The sequence below is a fragment of the Podarcis cretensis genome (genome assembly GCF_951804945.1).
Source record: "Podarcis cretensis genome assembly, chromosome: 2".
Classification (NCBI taxonomy): domain Eukaryota; kingdom Metazoa; phylum Chordata; class Lepidosauria; order Squamata; family Lacertidae; genus Podarcis; species Podarcis cretensis.
This window is the reverse complement of record NC_137171.1, coordinates 103,801,799-103,819,462: the sequence shown is the minus strand read 5'-3', so window position 1 is coordinate 103,819,462 and position 17,664 is coordinate 103,801,799. Positions and strand designations below refer to the sequence as shown.

The 17,664-nt window shown below is 43.0% G+C and overlaps 1 protein-coding gene across 4 annotated transcripts in view; it reads left to right on the top strand.

Annotated features, from left to right (window-relative positions):
- PTPRG (protein tyrosine phosphatase receptor type G) overlaps window positions 1-17,664 on the top strand; it is a 559,059-nt gene that overhangs the window by 286,213 nt on the left and 255,182 nt on the right. For all 4 annotated transcript variants that reach the window (XM_079957946.1, XM_079957945.1, XM_079957948.1 and 1 more), the window contains exon 3: window positions 5,734-5,913. In XM_079957946.1, coding sequence (XP_079814072.1) covers window positions 5,734-5,913 — 180 coding nt within the window. The remainder of the gene's footprint in view (window positions 1-5,733; window positions 5,914-17,664) is intronic.

Below are 17,664 nucleotides of genomic sequence, written 5' to 3'. Positions count from 1 at the left end.
AGTCCTTCAACCAGCAGAAAGCTGCTGACTCATAGTAAAGTTTCAAGTCTGGCAGGGCAAATCCCCCCCTTTCCTTTGCATCAGTTAAAATCTTAAATTTTATTCTGGGTTTTTTGCCCTGCCAGATAAATTTAGAGATATCTCGCTGCCATCTCTTGAAACACTCCATCTTATCAACAATTTGCAATGTTTGGAACAAAAATAACATTCTAGGCAATACATTCATCTTAATAGCTGCTATTCGACCAGACAAGGAAAGCTTCAAGTTTGACCAGATTTCTAGATCTTTTTTCACTTGGTTCCAACATTTCTCATAATTATCTTTAAATAAGTTCAAATTTTTAGCTGTCATGTTAATCCCCAAATATTTTACACTTTTAACCACAGTTAAACCTGTTTCAGTCTGAAACCTCTCCTTCTCTCTTACTGTTAGATTTTTCTCTAGTACCTTTGTCTTAAATTTATTTAATTTAAATCCTGCCACTTGACCAAACTCTTGAATTATTTCCAAAACCCTTTTCGTACTAGATTCCGGCTCTTGTAATGTAAGTACCAAGTCATCTGCAAATGCTCTCAATTTATATTGTCTCGCTCCGACCTGAACCCCTTTAACCAGCTGATCTTTCCTTATCATGTTCAGCAAAACCTCCAGGACCAAAATAAAAAGTAGTGGGGAAATTGGGCACCCTTGACGTGTCCCTTTTTCTATCTTAAGCTCTTCAGTAATTACGTTATTTACTATTAACTTTGCTTTTTGTTCAGAATAAATTGCGCCTATACCGTTTTCAAAACCTTGGCCTACCCCCATCCCATGGAGATTCTTCTTCATAAAGGTCCAAGAAATATTGTCAAAGGCTTTCTCCGCGTCCACAAATATCAGAACAGCTTTTTTGTTAATATTAACTTATAGCATTTCCAAAATGTCTATTATATTCCTTACGTTATCTGATAAATGTCTTCTCGGGAGAAAGCCCGATTGGTCCCTATGGATCTCCCCCATTAAAACTTTTTTCAGTCTTTTAGCTAAAATGTCAGCAAAAATTTTGTAATCCACATTTAATAGAGAAATTGGGCGGTAGTTCTTAAGTTGAGTCTTTTCAGTCTCTGTCTTAGGTATAAGCGTGATAAAAGCCTCTTTCCACGTATCAGGTGCTTCTTTCCCCTCAAGAATTTCATTACAGACTCCCTTCAAAGGTTGTATTAGCCATTCTTTTAACGCCTTGTAATATTTGGAAAGGGGACGCAGGTGGCGCTGTGGGTTAAAGCCTCAGCGCCTAGGACTTGCCGATCGAAAGGTCGGCAGTTCGAATCCCTGCGGCAGGGTGCGCTCCCGCTGCTCGGTCCCAGCGCCTGCCAACCTAGCAGTTCGAAAGCACCTCCGGGTGCAAGTAGATAAATAGGGACCGCTTACCAGCGGGAAGGTAAACGGCGTTTCCGTGTGCGGCTCTGGCTCGCCAGAGCAGCGATGTCACGCTGGCCACGTGACCCGGAAGTGTCTCCGGACAGCGCTGGCCCCTGGCCTCTTAAGTGAGATGGGCGCACAACCCCAGAGTCTGTCAAGACTGGCCCGTACGGGCAGGGGTACCTTTACCTTTACCTAATATTTGGAAGTCAGTCCATCAGGCCCCGGAGATTTGCCCAGTACTGCTGCTGTTGTTTTGATGCCACTCCGTAGAACTTCCCAAAATGCAAAATGTTGGTCTCAAAAGTGAAGACATTTGATTCTCTCATACTATTTGAAACCGCATGTTCATGGATATATTGCCAGAGTCACTGTCAGTCAAAAATTTTTGTAAACTGATATGAACATCTGAATTTTTAAACAGACCAAAAAAATGGCATTGCTGTTTCAGTGGGGGTTCTCTCCATCCCCCACCCCCCGGTAAATGGTACTGAGTATCTTTATGATGTGACAGATCTGGCAGATATGTGGTAGATTATCTCAGCGGCCCAGATGGTGCGTCTCCCGCTCTATCAAGCGAAATGGTTGGACAGTTGCAAAGTTATGTGAAAGAAGGCTGCCATTTTACCATCCTGTTCTGCCAAACTAGCAACTGTACATCCCCAGCTCTTGGCTTCCTCTAGACAGAGCCTTAAGGCCTGGTTGTCTGTGGATGCGCATTCGTGCAGCGGCGCTGCCAAATCGAAACTTCAAAAATGAGAGGAGTTACCGGACTGTGGTGTCCTCTATTGCTGAGCCTGCAGGGTGATGTAGAATTAGGCATGACCCTACAGCTGCAACCAAGCCACCTCCTGACAGCCTCCAGCTAGTTTTGATAGAGTTGTCCTTGCTGGTATTGCCATCTGGGTTCTAAGCAGCAGCACAATAAACCCATCTCCAAATGACACAGAGCGAGAACCAAAGGAGAATTAACTTGCAGTTCTTCTGTAGGGATGTTCAGGAGGCTTAAGGTAAAGGTACCCCTGCCCGTACGGGCCAGTCGTGTCCGACTCTGGGGTTGCGCGCCCATCTCACTTAAGAGGCTGGGAGCCAGCGCTGTCCAAAGACACTTCCGGGTCACGTGGCCAGCGTGACAAAGCTGCTCTGGCGAGCCAGCACCAGTGCAGCGCACGGAAACGCTGTTTACCTTCCCGCTATAAAGCGGTACCTATTTATCTACTTGCACTTAGGGGTGCTTTCGAACTGCTAGGTGGGCAGGAGCTGGGACCTAACGACGGGAGCTCACCCCGCCGCGGGGATTCGAACCGCCGACCATACGATCGGCAAGTCCTAGGTACTGAGGTTTTAGCCACAGCGCCACCCGCGTCCCTTTGTAATAATTGTTCTTTAACTGTAGTGGTTGGCATAAAACGATAGGGCCATTTTGTCAATGCTACCGTTGTAAGCTGTTGTTCAATGTACAAGTGATTGAGTTATCCCGCTTCTGCTGAGATCAGCATAAAAGGAGGAGAGAGAGTGGTCATCAGAACACCGTGGTATTTAGAGCGACGTTGTTTGTGCAAGCGTGCAAGTTAAATGGGAAAGAAATGCAGTTTCTGGGTCTGCTTCCATTGGCAAATCTACGATCCACGTTAGAAAGCTCGTGAGAAGTAAAAGATACCCAGTCACTTGGGAAATGAAGAGCTGCTATTGTGTATAAAGAAATGTTCAATATAAGAACCATTTTATATAAATACAAACAGATAATTAGAAAGATAATGGAAATGAAGAAAATTCAAGTGTCTGGGTGGTAATGCTACTTTTAAAATTTATATATTTAATCTACAAGTTTTGGGGGGAAATATTTGACTAGGATGTCTAAAAAAAGCTCCTCAAAGGTTTATATTAGCTTTAATTAGATCTAGACAGAATTCATTATTTTTAATGGCTTTTCATCAGTGAGCTGAAGTCATTATTTGAAATGTACAGTAGCAAGTAGCAAAACAAGCTAATTTTGGGGGGGCTTCTATTTAAAGTCACTCTATGTATTAAAGAAGCTATTATTAAAACTACAGTTAGAAAGATGATATTATCTGAACTGTGAACACTGGAGTTGAAGGTCTAAGCAAGGGATTTTGCCCTCTCCTCCATATGGAGGGAAGCAGTATTTTTTTTAAAAGGAAAGAAAAACAGAAAAACAAAGTTTGAAAAGAGTTTACAGAGGACTTGGAAAAGAAGAACAGCCTTGGTATATTAGGCCAATGGCTCATTGAGTGAGCCTGCTGCCTCCAGCCCATGGCTGTGTGTTAGACCAGCCTATATTGAGGACGTGGTCTGGAAACACATTTTTTGAAGCATAGCATGGGGACTAACAGAAGGACAACAAAAATGGATTTCACTGGCCATTACGGTCGCTAAGAGACTTAATGCTTCGAGCCTGGAAGGATAAATACTCACCAACTATTACTCAATGGTCTGAAGTCCTTAGTGCCCTTGCTATATTTGAACATATTCTCTGTAAACACCAACTTCATTTGGATACCTATCCAGATTATATCAATCTGTATGTGTAAATTAAGGTGGATGCATTGATGCTTATAGTATTCATAATGTGAGCTGTGGGGTGTTTGAAATTCATTTCTCCTGCTGCTTTTTAAATGCTTTATTATTTTCCCATTCCCAGCTCCCATGTCAGCAGAATGAGTTGATGGCTCCACCCCTTCATTTAAGGCAGGAGCAGAACCACTTTATTATTAAGGTTTTATTACTTTATCTATTACTTATGTTATAAACTGCCTTTAAGAGCGCAACTGCCCACCCAAGGCAGTGTACAAAATTCCATAAACATATAATAATATACAGAACCTTTAGTTTAAAGCCACTTTACACATACCCTTAACATTGAGCAATAGCAATGACCATTGATTAAATGAATAAAGGTGGGTTGAAATAAAAATGTTTAAAAGATTTCTCATGATATTGACAAAGATGGAAACACACAGGTTTCCTGGGGGTATTTTAATGCTTTTCTTTTTTAAAAAAAAATTATCAGAGTGATATTTACATACCTTCCAAGTGTCCCAATTTTCCAGGGACAGTCCTGGAATTACAGAAGCCATCCTGGTTTCTGATTTGATCCTGGAATGCCATGATTTTCTTTTCCCCTCCTCTCCATGTCTCAGAGAACAATTAAAAGTAGTGTGTGTGTGTGTGTGTGTGTGTGTGCGCGCGCTGTTTTTAACATTTTGAATACCCACCATTAATTTTCAAGAGCATTTTTAAAAAAACAAACAAGCAAACCTCCCAAGACAAGACGAATTGCAAATGATTGGCAGTGTCATCTCAAGTGTCTAATGCTGAAGAAATATATATATCGTGTAGAATGGCAATCATACTTTGATGTAAGGAATAGGCAATCAATACCTGCAAGCTAGAAAAAGCATTCTATTTCCTCCCCTAATGATATAGGGCTGTTGTTGTTTGGCAAGACAATGGTGTTTGGAGCATGAGACACTTAAAAAAAGAATTAATTTGAAATCTGTACCAGAAGATCAGTTTCAATTAAAACCGCACTTGAGTGTTCATGGACAGAAAAGCTAGCCGTTAGCTCTAAACCTTCTAGCACTTAGCAGTGAATAAATGGATTCCATTGCAACCAAATGTCTTGATTACAAACTTAATAAAATATCTATCTTTATGGCTGTTGTATAGTTTCGAAACAACAACAAATATTTAAAATTAAAATGAAGTCCCAAGTATTTCCCCCCCTTATTTTTGACTCTTGATGGCGGCGGTGGCGGTGGCGGGGGGGATTCAACACAGTGCTGAGGAGATTGCTCTGTCAGAGCAAACATTTATGCATTTATGATTGAAACGTTTTCCCTCTCCCGTGTGTTGTTCTTGGGGTTATCCAGACAAACCCCCAAGTCAGTTGAGGGGGCATGCAGAGGGAGGAGAGAGGGAAAGCCCCATTGCACCAGCAGATATCCCTATGTAGGCTTCTGCTTGCTGGACTGGTTAGTTGATTCCGCCCCTTAATACTTGGTAGCTGTAACAAAATGTCTGCTCATCAGTTGGATTTGTAAATGGCTTTTGGTTCTGATCTTCATCAGTAGGCATATTTTCGGCTTTCTGTGGGATAAAAGTTTTAAACTAATTAAGAAATGGTGGTGGAATGTTCTTAGAAGTGAAATTCCAATAATGATACAAAGTATATTAACAGCTTTGTAAATACGGTGATAATTTATGTCGTGTGTGGGGCACAGGGGAACTAACTGGTGTTCGTTTCATAACTCAACTTTACCATCTTGGCTGAGCCATCACTACAAAGTGTTCTTCCTCTTTTGAAACAGGTGCATATGGTCCTGAGCACTGGGTCACTTCAAACGTGGATTGCGGAAGAACTCAGCAGTCTCCCATAGATATCGTAGATCATCAGGCACATGTTGGAGAAGAATATCAAGAAATACACCTGGTTGGTTTTGATAATGAATCCTCTAACAAGACATGGATGAAAAATACCGGGAAAACTGGTGAGGACTGCATGATTACTTTCTTATGGTTGATTATTTGCATTCTCGTTCATGGTTAATTATAAAGACCATAATTATATGGCCGGCCATTCATCCACATGGCTAAGAACTGCATGGAGAGTGAACGTGTGGCTGTGCCTGCTGGCCCCACTCCATCAGCTTTGCCTTACTGGGCTTGACCCCCATCACCATTCACACATTGGGAAAAGGACATGTACCAGGCGAATCCCGTGCTGTGTGTTTGTGTGTGTGTTCCGCATAATGTGGAAGAAGAAGAAGAAGAAGAGGAGTTTGGACTTCATACCCCACCTTTCACTCCCCTTAAGGAGTCTTAAAGCAGCTAACAATCTCCTTTTCCCTTCCTCCCCCACAACAAACACTCTGTGAGGTGAGTGAGGCTGAGAGACTTCAGAGAAGTGTGACTAGCCCAAGGTCACCCAGCAGCTGCATGTGGAGGAGCGGGGAATCAAACCTGGTTCGCCAGATTACGAGTCCACCGCTCTTAATCTCTACACCACACTGGCTCCCTATGGGAGCATTAGGAACCCTAGGGGAGGCTCTCTTTTTACAGATGTTCCCCTCCAACAAAGGGATGGGGTCAGCAGTGTGGCTCTACTGTCTTGCTCCATGCAATTCTTAATTGCAGGAGTGAACATCAGAATAGGAGTTATGAAGATCTCCTTTTATGGTTTTTCTCAAGTTGATTCTCAATATGATGCCCAATCTCTACTGTAAATATATCCCTAGTTAGGTTGCTAATCTTTATATCATATAAGGACCTGGGGGAAAGACTATGCAACCCAGTATCAAAGAGTGTAATAATAATAATAATAATAATAATAATAATAATAATAATAATAATTTATTTGTACCCTGCCCATCTAGCTGGGTCTCCCCAGCCACTCTGGGTGGCTTCCAACAAAGATTAAAAATACATTAAAATGTCACACGTTAAAAACTTCCCTGAACAGGGCTGCCTTCTGATGTCTTCTAAATGTCAGGTAGTTGTTTATCTCTTCGACATCTGATGGAGGGCGTTCCACAGGGACTACCGAGAAGGCCCTCTGCCTGTTTCTCTGTAACTTGACTTCTCGCAGTGAGGGAACTGCCAGAAGGCCCTCGGTGCTGGACCTCAGCGTCCAGGCAGAATGATAGGGGTGGAAACACTCCTTCAGGTATACTGGGCTGAGGCGGTTTAGGGCTTTAAAGGTCAACACCAACACTTTGAATTGTGTATTGGGGTGGTTGTCAAAATAACTGTCTATAGTTGTGAAATCTTAAAGGATTAAAAAAAACAAAAACAGGCAGAAATGATATTCCTGTGTTTTTTAAAGATAGCATTGTTATTGCTGGCTTCTTTCATTGTTACAGTGGACCCTCCGGATACAAACTTAATTCGTCCCAGGGGTCTGTACTTAGCCCGAAAAGTCTGTATCCAGAGGCGCCGCTTCTGCACATGTGCACGGCACAATAGAGCGCTTCTGCACATGTGCACACGGCAAAGCCCGGAAGTATACACTTCCAGGTTTGCCGCATTCGCAACCCGAGGTACCACTGTATATTCATAGGTTTTCTTCATAATGCTTCAGTTGCATTCAGTTTCCTGTGCTGTCAGGTGTAAAACCTTTAATACAAGATGCTTCTGGCCTTGTTAGTGACCCACAAGGGGCTTAAGCCATGTGGCAAAATACTCTTGTGTCGCCCATACTATTGCCTGGAGAAAGCAGTGGCTTTTAGGAATACAGAGATAGGTTGGTCAAACAATTAAAAAAATCACTATCCTGAGTTAGTATTTTTTTTAAACAGAGGTTTTATGTTTATTTATTATTAAAGCTACTCTTAAATGGCTAAATCTGAAAAAAAGATTTTCACTTTAGATGCAACAGCTGCTTAGTTGTTTATACTAAAAACTACAGTGAAATCCCATACCTGTCTCTGCAGAAATAAGTCCCATTGAGATAAATGAGGTTTACTCCCAGGCGGGTGGATGCTGGATAACATACCCCATTGAACTCAGCAGTAGGCTCAGTAGACAGGTATAGAATTGCACCATTAAGCACACAGAACCAAAGTATACTTTGTAGGAATTGTATCCACTGAATTGCAGTGAAAGGGACAAAACTTTAATGTGGGTCATTAAATCTTTTTTTATTATTATTTTGTTCTACTTTATTGATTACTGCTAAATATACTTGTAAAAAGGGAAAAGCTTTAAGGAGAATAGTTGTTAAAATAAATATCTCATTTTTTCATGATAAAATTCAAGGTCACTTACCGTTCTGCCTATTTAACAGAAGACCAACAAAGTAAGTTTCATGAGAGAAGAATTATGTATATGTAGGAAAAAAGTTGTGAGTATAAGGGCATGGCTGATACGGAAATAAATAATTGGAAAACAGTATGGACTCAATGGGGGAAGGCAGGTGGCGCTGTGGGTAAAAGCCTCAGTGCCTAGGGCTTGCCGATCGAAAGGTCGGCGGTTCGAATCCCTGCAGCGGGGTGCGCTCCCGTCGTTCGGTCCCAGCGCCTGCCAACCTAGCAGTTCGAAAGCACCCCCGGGTGCAAGTAGATAAATAGGGACCACTTACAAGCGGGAAGGTAAACGGCATTTCCGTGTGCGGCTCTGGCTCTGGCTTTGGCTCTGGCCAGAGCAGCGATGTCACGCTGGCCACGTGACCCGGAAGTGTCTCCGGACAGCGCAGGCCCCCGGCCTCTTGAGTGAGATGGGTGCACCAACCCCAGAGTCTGGCAAGACTGGCCCTTACGGGCAGGGGTACCTTTACCTTTACCTTTATGGACTCAATGGAAGCTTTTTCTCCAGTCCCAAAACGTTCAGCATTCTGTGGCCACTGATATGCTCAGTTCTCATTGGGCAGTTTTGAAGTCTTAGCCCCCCCTCCAAAAAAACCCAAGCCTCCTGGTACTAATGTGTGTGCATTAGTTCTGTTTTAGAATATAGGATATGCATGTGTCGTCGCCCCTACTTTCATTCCTCATAACTATGTTGTGTGAATAGAACTATGTGGAACAATTCTCTTTAGGTCTGTTCATAAGCAAGTTCTGCTGAGTTCAGTGAGACTTCTGCCTATGTATTTGCGCATAAGATTACAGCTGTAGATTTCCACTCCTAAGGTCTGTAATGCTTTGAGGTAAATGTTTGCATGCTCCCCACCCCCGCTTTTGTAATTACAGAAACTGCTATTTGGATGTAGTGTGTGCTTCTAAATATTTATAGAAACTTCTGCATTAATAAAAATCCAACTAAATAGTTTACTGCTACGTGCCAGAAGAGTTTGCATCTGTATTGGCGAGAGTCCTTTTTTGCAGCAAAATTTTCTGCAGTGGAATTTTAATAGGCAGTCCAACATCCGTTTATACAAGGGTGAGAGGGCAAAGAGAATATTTAGTGAAGCCACATGGGGCTTTCTGGAATCCCAAGGCATCAAGAAGTGTGAGAACTGAGCTAAGGAAGGTGCTTACCCTTATCGAGTGTTTCAGGTATTGCAGGACTGTGGTCAATGCAGCAGGTTTTTCTTAGCCCCTAAGCAGTGTGAAATGAAGTCCATGTCCCTGCTGTGTGCATTGAGCAATACTAGCTTGGACATAACTGGCATGTTTTACTTATTCTGCCCCCCTCCTCCCATTGATCTGATGGTTCAGTGATTTCACTGCAGGAGTACCAAGTTGGCACTTTGATTTTATTTTTAACTTGTCAGCACTGCCTTTTGAATCATAAAAGAGTTGGAACAGACCACAAGGGTCATCTAGTCCAACCCACCATGGGGCTTGAACCTGTGACCTTGAGATTAAAAGCAGGGGTAGGCAACCTAAGGCCTAGGGGCCGGATGCAGTCCAATCGCCTTCTAAATCCGGCCCACGGACAGTCCAGGAATCAGCGTGTTTTTACATGAGTAGAATGTGTCCTTTTATTTAAAATGCATCTCTGGGTTATTTGTGGGGCATAGGAATTCATTCAACTCCCCCCCCCAAAAAAATAGTCTGGCCCACCACATGGTCTGAGGGATGGTGGACCGGCCCACGGCTGAAAAACGTTGTCGATCCCTGGCTTAGGCCCTCATCAAACCTAAATCCGGCCCTGATCAAGAGGTGAGGTGAGGAGGTTGGTGCAGTGTTAATGCTCCAGCAGGAGCACCAGATTGGCTCCACTGATGCGTTTGCACCTCACCAGCCTAACTTCTCCTGGCAAGCAACAGCAACATTAGCACAGGTCCAGTGAGCTGTAGCACAGCAACATGCCATTTGCTGCTGCATTTCAACAATGTAGTTATGTGCTTCTCCTTGCCGGAGGATAAGGGCTCGGATCTGATGTTAGGGAATACAGCCATAATAGAACTCTAAATTAAAACCACTAATAATGAAGGTGCACTGGAGTAAGATTGCTTATTATGTTGTTACCCTAAACGTATTTACTTTGAAATAAGTTCAAATTAAATCAATGGGACTCAATTCCATATGCAGGCATCCAGACTTGGAGGTTAGAGTATGACAAAAGAGTTAGAACTTTAAGATAGTAATGTTAGCATGGATGGCAAAAGAAGGTCTTAAAAAATATTGGCAGGCTTTGCCCAGACACATAAAAAAACTGGAACAAATCTCCTTTCTAAGGTAGTAGGTTGATGAAGTTTGAAAATTCTAGGTTTGAAAGGTTGTCATGTAAACATGTTTAAATAGGGAATTCCAAAGCCTGGTAAAATTTCCATACAATAACAACAAGAAGAAAAATAACTTAAACGGGGGAAAGGAGACATGGATTCACATTTCTAAGCTCAGTATAAGTGAGTATATAAGCTCATGGCTAAGTGCCTTCAAGTGTGGGGGCCCGATATCAGTGTCCCCTCCATAGTGGTTAAGAGCAGCAACAGGACCATCTGCAGCAAATACCTATGAACCACCCACCTTTTTATCCTCCACAACCACAGAGCATCTTGAGACCATCAAAACAGCTGTTTTCCAACTGTCCACTGATGCTATCCTGTAAATCAAAGCATGAGGGCACATAAGGGAGGGAAGGCCTGGTACAGGGTGGGTGTCCCCAGGTGGCCTTGTAGACACTCAAGAAAGTTGGGTGCTGACACCAGCTCTGCTTTTTTCCAGACCCTCTAAGGCAGGGGTCAGCAAACTTTTTTCAGCAGGGGGCCGGTCCACTGTCTCTCAGACCTTGTGGGGGGCTGGACTATTTTGAAGGGGGGGGGGAGAACAAATTCCTACGCCCCACAAATAACCCAGAGATGCATTTTAAATAAAAGGACACATTCTACTCATATAAAAACACGCTGATTCCCTGATCATCCGCGGGCCAGGTTTAGAAGGCACTTGGGCCGGATCTGGCCCCTGGGCCTAAGTTTTGCCTACCCATGCCCTAAGCTACTGAAGGTAATGGGGTGCTTTATATGTCCAGCTGTCCTTTGTCAACAACAAATTGCCACTGTTTTCTGTGTTGAATATATGCTGCAGTGGTACCTCGAGTTACAAATGCTTCAGGTTACAAACTCTGCTAACCTGGAAGAGTTACCTCAAGTTGAGAACTTTGCTCCAGGGTGAGAATGGAAATCGTGTGCCAGCGGCGCAGCGGCAACAAGAGGCCCTATTAGCAAAAGCACGCCTCTAGTTAAGAACAGTTTCAAGTTAAGAACAGACCTCCAAAACGAATTAAGATCGTAACTAGAGGTACCACTGTATATGGTAATTTATGGATGTAATGGGTATCTAAAGCCATGTGCCACTGTTGCTGTATGTAGGTTTTATTTTATTTGTTTTTTATCTTATATTTTGGAAATGTACATCAAGGGGTTTTTTTCTTTAATTTTTTTGGGGGGCCCCAAGAGAGTGGGGCCCTAAGCTATAGCTTGTTTAGCTTATATGTAAATCCGGCACTGCTCCTGATAAGTTCCAGCAACTGCAGCTGACCAGCAGTCAGATGAGCGGCCACGCCATCTGCGACTGTTTAAATGACCATAGTACAAATAAGGTTTAATAGTAATAATTAAAGCTATCTTTCTAGTTTTGATATCGGAAACATTTCCTGATTATATACTTACAAAGCTTTGTGGTTTTCTTCACTAACTAAAGAACGAAATGTGAGGAGGTAAAATACTTGCCAAATGCTTCCATGGACTGGTTGTAGGCTCACTCTACATATCACAGGAATGGAAGCTTAGTGCTTTGGCAAGGATCCACTCGCTTTACAACTAAGCGGAAACAATGTTTAAATACGGTACTTTGATTTTTCCCTTTCATTAGGAAATACCTACAGTCTTTGCCGTGTTTGCAACAGCCAGCATGTTTTATAGGTCATCATTTTTAAAGTAAAAAAGTTTCAAGGTAATTTTAAAAGATATTAGTGGTGAAATCTTGACAAAATTAACTAGCATTAAGTTTTTACTAATCAGAATTCAAGCCTTTCCTGCTGGGGGTGAGATTTCGATTGAATTATGGATATGCAAATTTGCAGCTTAAATTTTAGATATTAACTATCATGTAATGGTTCTAGGGGTTGCTCGTGCGTAAACCGGCGCCACACCTGGCTGGGTTGCCTGAGTGAACCTTTTCTGTCCGGACAGCCACTCGCCCGTGGCTGTCTCAATCGCTGGCAGAATCCGTCAGTGGGCGTTTCTTGAACTTCTTCCAGCAAAGAAGGTCTTTGACGCCTAGTCTCCTCCTACTCTCCCTGCACGGAAGCCTTCTGCGCAAGGAGGGTGTGGGCAGCGGAGGACCCTTACTCTCCCCGCTGGTCCCCGGCAAGGTCCTCGCCGATTCCCCCATCTGCCCCCCTTCTCCACTGGTGCTACGCTGATTCCCTTCCCCAGAAGATGGGCTGCCTCTCCCCATCCCGGGACGCTCTCTGGAATCCCTCTGGAGCCCTCTCTCTCCCTCCGGCCCTGATGGCAGTTCCCTGACATATCAAGTCAGATTTTTTATATTCAATGTTTTGTTAAATAGAGAGAGTGTGTGTAAACTTTACAAATTTTCTTATGTCAGTTTTATTTTACCAATTATTGTAAAACATATATCCCACACTCTTCAGCTAAAGGAAACTCACATTGCAACTTATGTAAGACCAGTACCAGGGCACTAGCTGCCTTTGGACGTCACACCAAACCATAGTTTAGTGTGATGCAAACAAGCCCAGGTAAGACCTGGCGCACACACACATCAAAATGATACATAGCGCGTGGCTATTCGGTAGTAGATCATAACCATAGCTGCTCCAGAAGAGTTTCATGACCTTAAAACTGTTGGGATAGAGTTACTGCAAAAGGGAGAAGTAGGTTTGTGTGTGCATGCCTGTGTGTTTTTGAGATCTTGCACAGCCTAGTAAGAGACACTGTAAAATGAACAATTAGATGAACATTTCAGATTGTACATCCTCCTAATTATCCTTTTAATTATTAATCCAAAGCAAGTAAAATGACCCCTGACAGAGCCATAAATGATTTAGATACCATCAAATATTTATACAATGCAGCTGAATCCCGCCGTGCATTGTAACAGATTCACGGGAGCCTGCTTTCTTGTGGGACAGCCCATAAAACATGTCACCTTTTAAAAAACCTCTTTAGCTGCCTTCCCTGTTGCACAGACCATTGTGCTTGTACAAATTCCCCCTCCTGATTTTTCACCTAATATTAGTACCACAAATTCCTTTTTAAAGAAAGTATGTCGCATCAATCCTGACCCATTCCCAGATGATGTATTTCATAGAATCATGGCATTGGAGTGGGCCCTGTAGATGATCTCAGCCAGGGCAGAGGAACCTTTGGCCCTCTGGATGTTGCTGCTGATCTACAGCTCTCACCAGGCCCAGCAAGCATGGCTAATGACCAGTAATGGTGGGAGTTTGTAGTTTGGCAACATCTAGAGGGCCACTGGTTCTCTGCACCCTGCTCCGTGCAGAAAATCCAGAGTTTGAGCATTCCCAACAGGTAGCCACTCTAGGCTTGAAAACCTCCAGAACGGGAAAGCTCTTGGAAATTGGTTCGGTTGCAGAACCCATTTGGCGGACCGTTCTGTTATTTATTGTTATTATTTATTTTAATATGAAAATTTAAACATTGCTTTTTCATTAAAAAAAAAGTTTAAGCGGTGAACAAGAAATCTGAAGACCATCATGAAAAAGACAATGCTGAACAACATGCAGCATTCCTTCGTCTACCAGGCAAAACTAACAATGGTTAGCATTGGTCAGTCTCTGAGACAGAACATACAGTTGAAGGCGCCGCTGCAAGCGCAATGAAATCAGTTTTGCTTGTAGTTATATGCCTGCCACATGGCACCACCAAGATAGATATATCTAGATATATATATATATATATATAAATGCATTCCATTCCTTTGCTATACACCGTGAGATATCTTTCGGTTGTTACGCATAGAAACGTCCCTGTAAGTGACATTGAGGAGAATTGTTTACCCATTGCTAATCCAAAAACCCATGGCTGTTAAGGCAGAATGGGGTGGTTAAAGCTACACGCTTTGCTGGTTACTAATAGTAATAATAATTTGTTAGTGCATCGAAGGAAATGCAGGTACCCAAACAAAATGTCAGCACTAGCCTGAGATATAATCACTGCAAATGAACAGCTCATGGTCTTCCTGGAGGTGTATCAACGAGTTGCTGCTGCCACCCATTGGAAGTTCAGTATCCCTGGGGGCCAAAAAGCTTTTTTGGACATACATTGTCACTGGAGGTTCTTACATCTGAGAAAGTTCTACATAGGTAAACCTTCCTGTGTCTCTCCCTCCCCACTCACCTTTACTCAGATTTGTTCATGTCGAATAAACTCACCAGTTAGGATAGTAAACTAAACACAGTCCCAAAACTTGGTATGGGTACATTCATTTCAATGGGGCTGACGCATGCCTTTCTAAGGTTGCGTCCTTTCAGCACATCACCACTGCACCTTGCAAAAGGACTGGTGGATTAAGTCTGTAAAGAGAAACCATGTATGTGTGGGTGAGAGAGAGAAAAAATGTGTGTTTGTGTGGTTTTGTGCAGTCATTTTATTCCTAAAGCCCTTGGCCAATGCATACTCTCAGGCACGTATATTTGTTGATTATGCAGCTGGAAAGCTCAAATATAGGAAAAGATTCCTTTGAATTAAGAGTGGTGGAGTTTCATACAAAGTGCCCTTTGATATAGCCAAGCAGGCTCCAGCTTTTTATCTCTGCTTGTTAATGCAGCTAGCTGCTATTAATGAAAATTGACTCGTTCACTGGAGAGATAAAACCATGTGAAAATCATGTTTGCAAACGGATGAAATAGACGGATGGAATGCACTTTGAGCTCCTTAGTAGTCCTGCTAAGAGTCTTAGCCAACATACCTGCTTGCTTAGTTCTACTTTTTGCAACACTGGCGGGACCAGGCGTAAGAGTCATAACAACAAATGATTGACCTGGGATTTCTGTGTTGCATGAACCTATGCATCTTCTTGCAACTGTAATTTCTAATCTGCCCCTACTCACAGCCCTTGTTAAGAATTACTTAAATACCTGACAATGTATGTCTTGTTTTTACTACAGAGCCTAGGGCTTGCCGATCAGAAGGTTGGCACTTTGAATCCCCGCAACGGGGTGAGCTCCCGTTGCTCGGTCCCTGCTCCTGCCAACATAGCAGTTCGAAAGCACGTCAAAGTGCAAGTAGATAAATAGGTACCACCCTGGTGGGAAGGTAAACAGCATTTCTGCGCACTGCTCTGGTTTGCCAGAAGCTGCTTAGTCATGCTGGCCACATGACCCGGAAGCTGTATGCCGGCTCCCTCGGCCAATAAAACGAGATGAGTGCCGCAACCCCAGAGTAATCTGCGACTGGACCTAATGGTTAAGGGTCCCTTTACCTTTTAAGACACTCTTGGATCCTTTTCTGACTGAATAGCAAGGTGAAAAAGACACTTGATTAATTAATTGCTAGTATAGATTCTATATTTTCTACCCTCTAGAAAACAGGTATTGAAGCAAACACAAAGATTGAGTCTGAAACCCAAGGCTTTTTTTCAGCTGGAACTCACTGGAACTCAGTTCTGGCACTTCTCTGGTGGGTGCTATTGCCATTTTAAGAGAACAAGGGAGTTTATGGTGAGTTCTGGCACCTAGAAAAATAGCACTGCTGAAATCCCAGGGAGAAGGTCTGGCTAAGCACTGTGGGACTTCTAAGGAAATATGCATAGGATTCTGCAACACAACTCTTAAGATAAGGAACTTCATCGGCAGCTGGATCCTATGGGTGTGTGTTCAGAAATAACACCTGGGTCCTGCAACAAAACACTGCAGTGAGGATTGCTTCCTGTTCAGGTTTCCAGTCAGCCACCCATGCCATCTTCCAGGACACTCCATTCCATCCCCTTCCAGCAGTCAGTAAGCATTTTGTGGTCACTCAGCACGCCTAGTCCTCATTGGGCTGTTTTGCTTTGTTTGATGCTTCCCACTTTAATGTTTTCTGGTTCACCAGAACCAAGAATATTTAAGCTTGAGGATTTCTAATGCTGAAATGTTTCTAGTGATGTTAGATGCTTTTAAAATGATAATAATGTAATATACAGTCAAAATAATTTTAATAAATAACAATGTAATATGCAGTCAAATTTTAACACAGCATAGACTGGCTACTAGTCATGACAGCTGTATATTACCTCCAGCACTGGAGGGGGGTATACCTCCGAGTATCAGGTGTTGGGTAACACAAGTGGGAGAGCGTACTATTGTGCTTATGTCCTGCTTGCAGGCTTCCAATGGGCTTTTGGTTAGCCAGTGTGAGAGCAGGATAGTGGACCCAACAGCCCTGACCTAGTAGGGCTTTTTAACATAAGCTTCATCAAATAAGGCAATGCCAGATAACCAGATATAGTCTAGAAAATGCAGGCACAAATAGCAATTTTTTTGGTTGCAGGAGTTTAGTTTCACTCCCCTATTTATGCAGCTCCCTCCCAACCCGCCAGGTTGAGGGATAACCAGGGCTGGCGCAAGACATTTTGGCACCTGAGGCAAACCACAAAATGGCATCCTCCTACACGCCAGGGAAGAAGTGGGAAGTAAAAGTCCACATCAGGAACAAGGTGGAGTGGGAAGCTTATGCTAGAAAAGGAGGCGTCCTGTGGATTTAGAACGCTGGGCAATTAGGATTCTAAATCACATGGGAAGCCTACCTCTGCAGGACATGCTCCCTGCTTCACATGTCATACCCCATATCCGAAGGGGAAGGAGCAGCCCAGATGACTATAGGAGGGGGACTAAACTGCAGCCCCTTTTACCAGCCTTGACCGCTTCACATGAGTAACACCAGAAGGCTTGTAAGATGAGTAATTATATGACTAGCTCAAGGAGAAGAAAGTGTTGAAGGGTTGTGATAAACACTAAATTTTCACACTAGAGGAAGAGAATTTGTTAGGATTCTTCAGTAGCAATAATGAGATGTGTGTATATTGATTTTCCACTTTGATTAAATATGTGGATGAAATCTGCCAGTGGTGCCAACCTAGGAGGCGTTATCAGTAGAAATCTGTATTGGACAGTTATATGGGTGGCGCTAAATGACCTAACATACTGGAGTTACAGAAATGCCATTTTGTCGAATATCATTGAGCATAAGGTCATGGATCTGCGGTTTAATATAAACTTTGATATCTGTTGAGGTCTTGAGAAGGAAAGTCTCATTGAAAGCTCTGCCATGTAGCTGCTTGAAAGGCAAGTACAGTTTTAGAAGGCATCAGATGAGGTTATGAGGTGTTCAGTAGAAA